The sequence below is a fragment of the Sceloporus undulatus genome, chromosome 3, assembly GCF_019175285.1.
Source record: "Sceloporus undulatus isolate JIND9_A2432 ecotype Alabama chromosome 3, SceUnd_v1.1, whole genome shotgun sequence".
NCBI lineage: Eukaryota > Metazoa > Chordata > Lepidosauria > Squamata > Phrynosomatidae > Sceloporus > Sceloporus undulatus.
This window is the reverse complement of record NC_056524.1, coordinates 177,455,803-177,469,904: the sequence shown is the minus strand read 5'-3', so window position 1 is coordinate 177,469,904 and position 14,102 is coordinate 177,455,803. Positions and strand designations below refer to the sequence as shown.

The 14,102-nt window shown below is 39.6% G+C and overlaps 2 protein-coding genes across 6 annotated transcripts in view; one reads left to right on the top strand and one right to left on the bottom strand.

The window, feature by feature from the left end:
* The window catches only part of MINPP1 (multiple inositol-polyphosphate phosphatase 1), a 72,310-nt gene extending 58,424 nt beyond the window's left edge, over positions 1-13,886 (bottom strand). The window contains 1 exon segment of the mRNA XM_042458461.1: positions 13,785-13,886. Within this exon segment, the coding sequence (XP_042314395.1) occupies positions 13,785-13,886 (102 nt within the window).
* Positions 1-14,102, top strand: part of SGMS1 (sphingomyelin synthase 1) — a 90,441-nt gene that overhangs the window by 2,591 nt on the left and 73,748 nt on the right. Inside the window, exon 1 of one of the 5 annotated variants that reach the window (XM_042459191.1) lies at positions 3,361-3,379. The exons of the other annotated variants lie outside the window; for them this stretch is intronic. The gene's annotated coding sequence lies outside the window, so the exon portion shown is untranslated. Of the gene's footprint in view, positions 1-3,360; positions 3,380-14,102 lie in introns of those variants that run through there. 5 annotated transcript variants of the gene reach the window in all.

The window sequence follows — 14,102 nt, the reverse complement described above, 5'->3', positions numbered from 1 at the left end:
GATTCATGGCAACTCCATGAATTTTATAGGGTTTTCTTAGGCAAGGAATACCCAGAGGTGGTTTTTGCCAGTTCCTTCCTATGAAATATAGCCTCCAGCACCTGGTGTTTGTTGGCGGTCTCCCATCCAAGTACTACTTACTACCCAGGGCTGACCCTGATTAGCTTTCAAGATCAGATGTAAATAACTTGATGTTTTGCTGCACTTTCTAACTTGCCTGCTGCACTTGAGCTGAGTTATGTGTGTGTCTGAAGAAGTGGGTTTATATATACAGAAGTTCATAGACAAACCAGTTAGTGTCCAGGGAGTTACGGGATTCATCCACATACATACAGCCCTTTTCTGTTTTATGAAAGACAGTATTTTTTGCAATGTCCCTACAAGAGATGAGAAATACTGGCCTGTTACAGACTGCCAAAATAAAGCTGCTTCGGGTCTCTTTGGAAGTATGCTATTTAAATGATGCATGGGTCCTGAGAGTCCGGAGGTCGCACCAAAGCCACACTCCATTCCTAAGCACTGGAGGGCAGCTTTGGTGCAGCTTCTGGACTCTTAGGGTGCATGCATCATTTAAACAGCATACCTCCAAAGAGACCCCAAGCAGCTTTATTTTGGCAGTCTGTAACAGGCCACTGTATGCTGTATTGAAAGGTGAGACTCTTTGGCTGACATACAGTGATTTTTAAAGGCTGTTGAAGTCATGGCTGAGATGAGGTTTGAACTAGTTACAGTATTTAGAATGACTTCCTTTTCATAATGGAAGACAGAGGGATTCGAAGAAAATGAAAAGTATTGCACATTAATGAAGATATTGAAAGTTAATACCATGTTTGAGTGAAAAGAGGTGGTTCATGTTATACTGGAGCTGACAAGTATTTTGATTGAATTAGGACCCCAGTGCTGATTCAGTTAGTGTCTTGAGATGGTATGGTGAATAAGGTAAAATTACATAGCATATGATTACTTTATTGGGTGCGAGATGTCTGTTATTGGCATTTTCAGTTCTTTTGGCTAAATGTTGTGAGCTATGTATTCAGTAGCTTTTAAATAACTTCTCGGTGTCTTTTAATTATTAGTTTTAAAGTCATGTTACAAAATTGTATGCATGCGAAGACCCATAAATGTTCTTGGTAAAGGACACTTTCTATTCTACTATGTGGCACAGCCTAACACATAAATTATTTTTCTCTGTTCATGTATTGAAAGTGTCACTTGTAGAAAGTGGGAGCACTATTTACCAAAAATATTTTTTTATCAAATAATTCAAAATGGCAACTCTTAATTTTAATCCATGGAGTGATATTTCTGCTGTCAGTTTTCCTGTTCAGTAGGGTGTTCTCATTTGGGAAGATACTGAGATACAGAATTTGTAATTAAGATTGGTGACATTATGTTATGCATTTGGAACTACTGTTAAAAGTAACACTGCAGGTAGCTCAGTCCTACTTAGGAAGTGGATTAAAACAATTGTAGAAGATGCCTGTATTGAATAATTTTGGACACAATTTCAGCTATTCAAGTAGATTTATAAACCTGAGCACATTAAAAACCTTCAGTACATCTTGTGTGTCTTGAGTAATTCAATCTAGAAAGGGTGAGGATCCTTTGTCCTGAAGGAGGGATTGGAAGAAGCTAGTGACTCAGAGAGGATTGCACATGATTTCCATGCATATGGCCACATGTTAAATTTCTGGCATCCCCAGGTAGAACTAAACAAATAATGAGGAACACCTGAAAGCTTTGCCATCTTCTGCCAGCCCATACGGACAGCATTTATCTATTTGATTTTCCCCCCACCTTTCTCTCAAAGTTTACATGCAAGATGGCTTCCAACGTAATTGAAAAAAATCCAGTAAAAACACAATACAGTATACATACTAAAATATGACTTAAATTTGTTATGCTATTAAAACAGCAAAGCAATACACTAGTAAGCAGTAGATTACTAGATTCAGCAATCCATTTTAAAGCCTGTGATCATAACAGTCCAGTTGCTGAAGGCCTATTTGAAAGATCTTTGCTTGCTGGTGGTAGGACTGGCCTAGGTCCAAAACACACTGCAGAAATAATCCAGTTTGAGACTGCTTTAACAGCCCTGGCTCAATGCTAGGGTGTTCTGGGAGCTGTAGTTTTGTGAGATGTTTAATCTTCTCTGTCAGAGAGCTCTGGTGCCCCAATAGACTATAATTCCCTGTATTCCCTAGCACTGACCCAGGACAGTTAAAGTGGTCTCTGTGTTTTGGACCCTAATCTTCTTTGGAAGCGAGTTCCATAATTTGAGAGTGACCTCCAGGAAAATCTTTCTTCATGTCTGCGCCAGATGTACCTCTCCCATTCAATGGGAAACAGAAGTTTTCTGCAGGCCTCAAAACCTGGACAGGCTCAAATGGGAGAACACAGTTTTTCAGATAGCCTGCCCTCCATTTCTTTGGGGTCTATCGTTCATAATGATCCCTTTGAATTGTACCCAGAAAAGTTTCAGTAGCCAGCAGAGTTGTAATAGGAACATGTTATGTTCCCTTTAACCATCCCATTCCCTGGACAACAGTATCAAGCTAGATGGTCCGTTTGTGAGACTCTGTATAAGACAGCTTCCTATATTTCTATCGATCTCTATAGCAACATCTCAGCCTATCTGAACATTTACGGTGTTGATGGAAACAGAGCCTGTGGCTTCCCTCACTTACTGAGCTGCCAGCTATTTGTACGAAACAGAAAGCAGTTCAGGGACTGGTTTTGCAGACTGTCATGTAATTACACAGTCTCAGTAGTGGCAATGGTTTCGCTCATTTCTATGTGTAAATCATTTGCATACTCTGTATATAAGATAATTCTCTCTCTCTCTCTTTCTCTCTCTACACACACACACACACACACACACAGAGAGAGAGAGAGAGAGAGAGAGAGAGAGAGATCCTTCTCTCTTATGTTCATTAGAATGTTCGCCACTTCTATGTATTCCTTTAGAGCTTCTCTATGTATTATATTTCTTAAGTGCACTCTTTAGGTGATTTTAGCATACATGCAAAATACACCTCCACTTCTTCCACTTCAAGATGTGAATGTGACGAACAGGTGTTTGAAAAAATGCATAAACTCATCATAAATTAAAACCCATTGGCTGCTTCCTGTTAAGTAGATTTATGGCAAATCTGGTCTTCTTTATTTTTGTATAGTGCAAAATGACTTTTGAATGTTAAGTTTAAAGCACTTTCAGGTTCCCAGCTATGCATGAGCAGAATGGAAATATTTGAGAGATAAGTTGCTGGATACATAAGCTAGTTCATATTGCAGTATAGCCTGAATGCCTTCATACCATAACATTTCCCCCTCTTTTCCATATGAGTTCCCAGTGTTACATAGGAATTGAAGATCAAACGTAAGTTACAGTACTTGTAGTTTTGCTGCTGGGATGGCAAAATATTAGCATACTTGGCTATTAATTAGGTACAGAAACAGTAATAAATATGCTCTTGAAACAGTATGTTTGGAGGTGTGCAGTATGTGTTCCAAAAAAGTTAAAAAAAGCATGCCCAAAGCATGTTAGGTGTTTTGTTGTTTGTAGATAACAGTTACTCCAGTGCTTCAAATGTTTCACCTGGCATTTTGTGTGTCAGTTAAATGGAATATGGCAATCTTTAGCTCAGATCCAGAGTGGTGTATTGGTTTAAACGTTGGACCACTTATCTGGAAAACAGGGTGCAAATCCTTGCTTGGTCACTGAAACCCATTGGACAACCTTGGTTAAGGCATGCTTGCTCAGTCTCAGAGGGAGCAAAGGAAAAACCCCTCAGAGCAAAGCTTGCCAAGAAAAATCCATGATAGGTTTGCCTTATGGTCACTGAAATGATTTGAAGGAACACAACAAAAAATCTTTAGCTACTGATAACAGGGACGTAGCCAGGATTTTAGGAAGGGGGGTGGGGTCCAGACTAAGTGCCACCATTATAATGGGGTTTGGGAGCAGTGGCGCAGCAGCACGCACCATTCATTTTTCTAATGGAAGGGGGGGTCCGGACCCCAAGAACCCCCCTCCCCCCGGCTACGTCCCTGCTGATAAGTGTGTGAAGAATTGACAGCACTGAATGGTTTTCATACATTTGTCTTTGCACAGAACACAATTTAAACCAGAGCCATGGTTCATGTAAAAGATAACTTGAAAGACATCACTGCTGATCTGAGGACTTTGCCCTTTTATCTTGATCCCAAATCTACAAAAAGTTTGTATAAACCATCAAGATAATTGGCAAAGTTGAACATGTTTGTTATAATTCAGCAGTATTCTCCCTCCCTCTCTCCTTCAGATTTGAGATTGTATTTTGGTCCAAAATCCACTCCAGAAATAATCTAGTTTGAGATTGCTTTAACTGCCAAGGCTCAGTGCTAGGAAATTCTGGGAATTGTAGGTTACTGTGGCACCAGAGCCCTCTGACAGAGAAGACTAAATGTCTCACAAAATGACAGTTCCCAGAATTCCCTAGCACTCAGCCTGAGCAGTTAAAGGAGTCTCAAACAGGATTATTTCTACAGTGTTTTAGAGCCATTAAATTATAAAAATGTAATATATAAAACCTGGCCAAACAACATATGTATTGTTTGTCCAACACATGTATGTGTACCAAAGTATGTACACTTTTAATTCCTGAATTAATTTGTTTCAGTTTTGTTTTTCGATGTAGTTTGTTCTGCTGCACTTATAAATAGTAGGTACATTAGTATAACAGGCTGAAATGCTGAACATATTTACTTAGCCAACTGGGGATCAAGATAAAGGTCTTCCTTGGAAGTCCCAACCTTGGACACGGTTGGTTTGCGAGATACGTAAGACGTGTCTGACATGAGTCTCTGTGTCTAGGGCTGATGGTTGGAGAATCGTTTTCCCCATCATGGGCCACATTTTCTTTGAGACGGCCTGCTGAATGTGGGCAAGTTCAGTGCTGGCAGTGGATGGACCAGAGCTACTCTCTCTGCCTTTCTTGTTGATCACAATTTATGGAGGATCTCAGCCTTACTGTTTTTATTATCCCACCCAGTGACACCAAGACCAATAACATATGATAAATGTAAAATGCAGTAATTTTTACAGCTACTGTTATTTTCTTTTTTATGAGTGTTTATAAACTGATTGTACCCAAAAGTTTCAATCCACTGTGCAGCAACAATAAAACATGAAATAGTGCAAGACGTAATAAACAAATTAACTTACAGTACTTATATGGGCAATGAAATAGATGTCATGTTGCACTATACAAAGAAGATTTGCATTGTTTTTAAAACACTTAATTTTATTATGTTTTATTTCAAACCAACTGTTGACTTAAGGCAATCCAATAAATTTCATAGGGTTTCCGTAGGCAAGGAATACTCAAGAGGTGGCCTGCCATTGCCTTCTTCCAAAATATAGCCTAAAACACCTGGTGTCCATTGGCAAATTACTAAGCAGGGCTGACCCTGTTCAGTTTCCAAGATCAGACAGGCTCTGATGCCTTTTGGGTATTTAAATCCATATTTGTAGCAGCCTGCCTAATATAGTTTAGACATGAGCCTGGTCCAAGTTGAGACAGAGCTTTAAGAAGAACCAAGATAATATGTTTGATATAGTGGTTAAACATATGGACATATGATATTAATACAAAGATTGCTGGATGATATATTGCTGTAAGTTAAAATGTTATGACTACGTGGTAATATGGAAGTCACTCTTGATTTAGTTAAACCACTTAAATCTATAGTCTACAGTACTTTCTCTGTCCTTCTTCATTCCAGCCTGTATGTGCAGAACAGGATTTCTGAACTGCAATTTTCTCTCAGGATTTACTCTTGTTTTGCTTTCCCTTTCACTTGACAGATGTTAAGTAGCGAGGACTTGCATTTTCATTCAGGCCAGAACTACAGTGGGCCCTCCACTTTCACTGGAGTTAGGGCACAGGAACTCCATGAAAGTGGAAAAACTGCAGATAAAAAAAAACACTTTTTTTTTTAACCTAACAGAACATCTAGAAATCAACTCTGTGGTTATCATCTGGTAGAAGCTGACCATAGAATCATGCTGGAGGACCTACAAAGACATAGTGAAGTGTTTTTTCTTGGAACATCTAGATCCTCCAGCGTGACTCTATGGTCAACATCTGGCAGAGTCATGCTGAAGGATCTAGAGATTCTTAGAGACAACATGTTAGTCAAGTCTGCCAATAATCAAATCCACAAATTTCAGATCTGCAGATGTGGAGGGCGGACTGTATATCACAGAAGACTTAGAGCCTCAGATGCCTGCTAGCTAAAGCCTGCTCCTTCAGCTTTTCTGAAGCTCTGTGTCATGGGTTAGTATTGTCTTGCCATCTTTCCCTTTTCAAACAATGTGAACCCTGATTTATTTCTCCTAGCACTTCCTTCTCTTCCCTTTTCATCTTCATCTTCTGTCTCCCTCTGGCTGGCTGCAGCTCTGACTTCGGACGATGCTGTATGGCTTGGCCTTTTTCTTCTTTGCCGTCATGTCCCCTTGCTCTTCCTCCAAGAGCCAAAAGAAGTTGTTCTTAAGCATCCCAGGACATGGCTCAGCTTTGCCCCCTCTGATGCCTCATTGAAATAAATATTTGTGATGTTCACTTCAGTCTTGCTAATTGCCAAAGGTGCTGCCCTCCTTAGCAACTGTAACCAAGGTTTCTGTTAGCTGTCATGCCCCCGTACATTGTAACCTTTATAGAGGTTTGAGACCTCATCAAATGCATTTATCTTGCTTCATTTCAAGATGAGGTAGCTAACCATCGCATACGACATATAAACAAACATAATTCTAATCATTAGTCCTTTAGTATTAAAAATAACGCAAAGGTTTCTTCACTCTGTCCCAAACTTCCATTCTTTTGTGTGTAAACGCACAGAACCACCCCATGTTCTTCATTATCACACATGTCCTCCTCCACTTCCTCCATTTCTCTAGTGCAAATTTTAAATTGGAGGGGAGAGTCTCTCTGGGAATACAATTTTAAAAATAGAAGTTAACCCTTCTACATGTGCTGTGATCTTAGCAAGACTCACACCCGTCCCAGTAGCCTGGGAGACCTCAATAGTTGGCTATGTTCTTAAATCAGTTTTCTTAAAAAACAATATTGTATGATGGGTGTGCTGTAGAAATGTGGGAATTAAATTCTTTCTGAATGAGAACTAAATTATCTGGTTCCTTTAAGATAAACAGAGTGTTACTTATATTGCAGTATTTTGAATGTATGTATATATGTATGAATGTGCCCTCAAATTGCATGTGGTTTATGGATATCCCATCTATTTCATAGAGTTTTCATAGGCAAGGAATACTCAGAGGTGGTTTTGCCAGTTCCTTCCTCTGAAATACAGCATACAGCACCTGGTATTAGTAGGTGGTCTGCCATCCAAGTACTAACTAGAGTTTACTCTGCTCAGCTTCCAAAATCAGATTGGATTTGGGATGTGCAACAGTATTTTTATAGCTTCTTTGCTTTTGCCTTTTTGAACTCTGTTGTTTTCTGTTGTCATTATAAACAGATTCTTCAGATGTGTGTCTGTCTGTACAGTGGCTTCGTTTTGATAAAACTATGGCTTGGTGTTAAGCTAACCTGGGAGTCTAATCTTATGGCACTGTATCTTTTAACACCAAGCCATAGTTTTATCAAACTTACTTTGGCATTGGCTTAATTGCAACATATCACAGTTAATAAGAGTTAGGACATGTTAAACTGAATTGAATTAGTTAAAAATGATAGTGAAACCTTTCAATCTCCGTGTAACTGTGTTAAAGGAAGAGAGGAAAGGAGATAGTGGCCAAGGCTAGTGTTTCTTATTTTGATGTATACTGTTTCTACAGTCCTATTAAAAGTTTCTCACCAATTACACTGCCTTTTTGTGGTAGTGGGATTGCATGCTTTTGTGAGGTGCTATGCTGCTGGTAGCAGTGCTGCTGGTAGTGTTTCCTATGTCAGACAAGCTTTTGCTGAGAAGCCAGACTAAATAGCCAAATAGCTACAAGGCAGTAGCAAGTGTAGAGAGAGACACTAGTGAAAGATCTTTCAGACAGTGGCAGTGGCACCATAGTTAATCCTTGTTATTACTTTTCAGAAGAAGGCACAGTAAATCTCTGTTTGAAGACAGTCCAATACAAAAAAAGATACAGTGCCATAAGATTAGACTCCCAGGTTAGTTGGCACTCAGCGAGCTGTTAAGGTAGAGAAGAGGACAAATATGAGTAGCACTGTGGCTAATGATGCAGTTGGACTCAAGTCGAAAGATGTTCAGCTGTTGACATGCTCGGATAAAACGAAAGTCTGAAGCTGCATGATGCAGATTTTATTTATGTATGTATTTATTTATTGTATTTATACCCCACCCTTCAGCCCTAAAGGCTCCCAGAGCGGCTTACAATTATTATTATTTTTAATTAGACAGTTCCCTGCCCTCAGGCTTACAATCTAAAAGACACGACACAAAAGGAGAAGGGAATGGTGGTGGGGAAGGGGATCTTCTCTCCCTCTGAGGCCTGGACCAAGGCAGATGGAGGGATGGCTCTTCTGCTTAGTTCAGGCCAGGCCCGATGGAGCTGGGCCTGCATCTCTCCCTCCATGGCCAGATGGCACCAGATGAACTTGAAGGAGGGCTCTGCTTCTTTTTTTAGGAACATGGAATGTGAGAAGCATTAATCAGAGGAAGGTAGACATGGTAAACAAGAAACAGAATAGGAAGGGGACAATTTGAATCAGATAATTACAGTGTTTTACTCAAGAAATAAAAATCTAAGAAGAGATGGGGTGACATTAATAGTGAGGAGAGAGGCAGCAAAAGCTGTCAAAGGATATGATACAAAGTCTGACTGAATAATATCAATAAGGTTTAAGTGAAAAACCTTCAGTATAACCATAATTCAAGTTTCTGCTCCAACCGTAGAGGCAGAAGAAGATGAAACTGAAAGATTCTATGCTGGTGTCTAGGAGAAAATTGATCACGCACCAAAACGAGACTTCTTGTAAATCATAAGTGATTGGAAGGCAAAAGAAGTAAACAGATCAGAATGAAAGACTGTAGGTAAATTTGTCCTAGGATCAGGAAATGACACAGGAGACCAACAGACTGAATTTTGCAAGGCTAATAGTCTGTTCATTGAAAACACATTCCTGAAGCTACCCAGGAAGTGACTGTAAACCTGGACATCACCTGATGGCCGTTATAGAAGTCATAGACTACATAATTGGAAGCAAATGTTAAAGCTCAATTTTCTCTGCAAAAACAAGACCAGGAACAGATTATGGGATGGACCATGAACTACAGTACTAATATAAAACAATAGAATAAAGCTAAAGAATACCATTATGCTGAAAAACAACCTGAAGAACATCCCCGTAGAATTTAAAGATAATGTAAAAAATAGATTTGTGCTATTAAGCCTATTTGATCAGGAGTCAGAAGAATTCTGGATTAAAGCCAGGGACATTGTCAGGGAGATATGCAAAAGACACTATCTCCAGCCAGAAAGAAAGAGAAGCCTAACAGGATGACAGATGAAACTCTTCCAGCAGTTAAAGACCGATGAGAAGCAAAAGTAAAAGGTGACAGAAATACAGTCTGACCCCTAAATACAAGAGTATATAAAAGCCTTTGATTGTTTAGATCATGAAAGACTATGAATTGTTCTTAATTAAAAGGGTGTGCCACAACATTTGATTGTCCTAACCTGTATTCAGGATAAGAGGGTATTGTTAGGATAGAATATGGAGAAACTGAATGGTTTCCAGTTTGCAGGTGAGTCAAGCAAGTCTGCATTTTATCACCCTATCTGTTTAACCGGTACACTGAAGATATCATACATAAAGATGGATTAGACTCAGAGGAAGAGGGCATGAATATTGGACAAAGGAACACCAACAGTTGGCAGAAACCACAAAGTCTTGGAACGGTTACTGAAGAAAGTCAAGGAAGAAAGTGCAAAGGCAAGTTTACAGCTGAACATTAAGAAAACAAAAATAAGAACCACAGATGATTTATGTACCTTTAAAGTAGACAATCAAGATATTGAAATAGTTCAAGATTTTCCATACCTTGGCTCAGTCATTAATCAGAATAGGGACTGCAGTCAAGAAATCAAAAGGCTAGGACTTAGAAGAACAAGTATAAAGGAACTAGACAAGATCCTGAAAGACATATAATTGACTACTAAAGTTAAAGATTTTCCATGTCATTGTATTTCCCATTTCTATGTATAATTATGAAAGCTAGACAATGAAGAAAGCTGATAGGTAGAAAACCAACCAATTGGAGATGTGCTGGAGAAGAGTTCTGCAGATACTGTGGACTGCTAAAAAGACAAAGTGTTCTAGAGTAAATCAAGCCCATATTCCCCCTAGAAGCTAAGATCACTAAGTTGAGATAACCATACTTTTGACACATCCTGATAAGATATGACTCACTAGAAAAAACATACCTTTGATACATGGTAATGTAGAAGGCAGCAGGAAAAGAGGAGGAGAACATTCCAGATGGCTAGACTAGTCAAGGACACTACTGTCTTGCATCTGCATGACCTGAGCAGGACTGTGGATGAGAGTGACCTGGAGGTCTCTTTATTTATGGGGTCTCCATAAGCCAAATGCTACTTGACATCACTTAACAACAAGAAGTTGGTTGTAATGATACCTTCAAGAATGTTCTATAAGTATTTCCATTAATATTACTATTTCTTTATTCAAACACTATACCCACACTAACTTCCTGGTTATTGGGTTTTCCTTTGTGATTGATTGCTGTCTATTCCCCCCCCCATACAATACTATGTAATCCCAATGTCCAAGGCCCTATGTTAGAATGAAAATGTGCAAAAGTAGGCTCTCAGTGTTTAACTGCAAGTTATTAGAGTAGGAACAATCTTAAAAGATTCATAGGATATTCTGAGATAGTTGGGAAGATTCATTTATAAATTATAGGAGCTGTGCAGTGGTTTTTGTGCAGTTTCTTATTCAGATTTCCTAAGATGGTTTGTTTAATTCTAATTACATTTTCTCTAGTTGGTATGTGTAATTTCCTGTTTCATTGTGATGGTGCATTGATGTACTCACCTCAGGTAAGATGTGGGAAGAATTTGTTGATTCAGTGACAGTGGTGGCACTGACTGATTAATCTCTACTGATAATGGCAGCAATTTTTACTCATATTGACATGGCACATTAAGGTCACACATTCCATTCACACATCACAGTTAAGACAGAATTGTGGGAAATTATTGGTTTACAACTTGGATGACCCTCACTACAATCTATGGAGGTGAATTCAGTGGTTATTCTGGACCATGTGAAGAAGGTGTCTTGTGTCCTATTTTGGAAGAAAGGTGGGATGTAAATACATGCAAACATTGATTTTCAGAATGTTTGAAATGACTTTCTGTAACATTAGTGGGCATGTTACATTTGTTGGCTGTGTAATCAACCTGCATTTTATTTAAAGTATTAAATGTTCAATTCATGGTTTTAGGACATACAATGTAATTAGTATGAGTACTACCTGTAATGGGCATCTCCTTACAGCATCGATTTCGTCTAGATGGCAAGCTTCTCTTGTATTCTCTTTCAGACTGATATATAAAATTGTTCACAAAGTCTTTCTACAATGCACTTTGATCTCCTGCTGTTGAGTTGGCACACTGTGCAGACTTCTGGCACAATCTTTCATTTCCTTTCATGTAGCAACTTGCCAGAGTAATGAAAAATTTCTTGTCTTCTGCCAAACCAGAAGAGACTTATTCATAGACAGAATAAGTCATAATTGCTATGATGTGTTCTGCTGTGCTATCACCTATGTACAGAAAGATATCGCCAAGATATTTGCTTGGACTCTTGTGTGAGAGCTCAGCACACTCAGACTCATTCAAAGATATCACAGCACTTTTAAGTATTTGGACACTGTAATAAGATTACAACCCTGGTGGCTGAGAGAATCTGGCAGTTGTATGCTTGCATTCTATTCCCACAGTTACTAAGGGCAGTATAAATAATTGAGATACACACAAAGTGGAGAGCTACTATGGTGATAAATCAATGTTCTGGAAATGTAAATATGTTTGATTGCACAATGTAGCCTAAGAATTGCTTGCTATGTAATTAAAAGGACAATCCAGTTTCGTGAGGGAAAATGATTGGGCATGTCTTTTAAAATACAGTATAGTTTTGTCTTGCCCTAACAAAAGTAATCTTGTGGCACATGTAAAGATATCTCATGAAGTACACACTGGTTTAGTCCAGTTCTATATACACACTACCTACCCCCTGTTTCTGTACTCGTGATTAAACAACAACAATTTAACATGAATGGAACTGGTTTCAAAACCAGATTTCTGCTATGGAAAGTTGTGTGTTGTACTTATTTATTTATGGGAATCGTAAATATAGTCTGGTATATGGAAACATAAATAAAGGGTTCCTTACTTGATCATGTTATTGTTCAGGAGGGTGGCATCACTAGGGTTGGTGTCATCCAGTGCAGTGATTCTATGGTGTTACCCCCCCTTTTGACCTCCTCCCATACTACACCTTACAGAATCCTTAGTAATATGTTTTGTACTAATGCTACTCATCAATCGTACCGTAATTCCCATATATCACTAAATGTAATAGTAAAAGTTGTGACATAAACAACTAGCAAAATAAAAATTATACACTTAAATTACAGTATACTATGCATAGTCTAAATGTATTTACATGTACATAATTTCATACAGTTAAGATGCAAATTTGGTAATATGTGATGGTTTTAAACAAAAATCTAAAAGAAGAATTTTTTAATTTTTTAAAAAAATATTAACAGAGTAATGTCCTTTCATTATGAAGTAACAACACTATCATAAATTGCATCTTGACTGCCATACCATTAACTTTAACAGAAGGAAGCAATGTAGTGACATTTGTTTATATTTGCTCATACTTTGTAATTTAGGTAAATATGCTAGCAGCCAGACAGTGACTCACTGATAGGCAGAACTCAGTGAGGTATTAATTACTTCTAATTCTTTCTCAATCTTGATAATTAAGGGCAAATTACAGTTCTCTTCAGTCCAGGCAGTCCAGGTCAGTAGGGCACAGCAATATGGTAGGACCAGTCTGAGGGAGTGACCAGTAGTGTGGTCAGCTTCTGATGCAGGGTCCAAGGATCTTCCAGGATCAAGAGATGAAAGTGTTGCTTCCTCCAGAATGGTTGGTTGTCAGCAATGACATCTTGAGGGAGTTCCTGGTATATTTATGGTTTGGTAGTCTGCCACAGCTATCACCTGATTCATGAGTATTTCCTGTTTAAATGCTCTGAGCATCACAGCCTCTCCTTTTGTTGTCTATGTCCAACTCCGGTAGGTACTGTTGAGTCCATGTCTGTGTGCAATGGCTGCTGGGAAGTGTCACTCTGTTTCAGGTACTGGCACATTCTCCTGTCTTTCTGTTATCTTATCTGTATCATAGTCTGAATTTAGGTCCCGGGAATGAGGCATGACAAGGTGTGTCCCACAGTCCCAACGCTTGGACTGCTGTCATTCACTTTACCCGTTTACCCATAAGATCCCTCCCCAGTACTCAGGTCTCAAAGTGGCTGCTTACTGCACAAGCAGATACAATAGAGTCTCGATTATCTGACATAAACGGGCCGACTGATAGTCAGATAGCCGAAAACGTTGGATAATCCGGCGGGTCATTGTCCCCAGTGACGTTGCGCATGCAACTGCGCCGCCAATGGGGACAAGAGTCCCTTGCCTTGCCTCCTCCCTCCCTCCCTCGTTCCCTGCTTACCTCCTGAGTCCTACTTCCTCTGCGGCAGAGAGGACTGGTCCAAGCACGAAGCCTCTGAGGAGGCCTGGGTGATCGGCGCAGGCCTCTCCTTGGCGGTTCCATGCTCGCTGAGCACCCAGGCCTCCAACAAAGCCACGGAGGAAAGGCCTGGGCCGAGCACCAAGGCCTCTTCTTGGCGGCTTCATGCTTGGCCCAGTCCTCTCCTCCGCAGCTGCAGAGGAGAGGCCTGGGCTGAGCACCCAGGCCTCCAGTGAAGCCGCAGAAGAGAGGACTGGGCTGAGCACCCAGGCCTCCAGTGAAGCCGCAGAAGAGAGGACT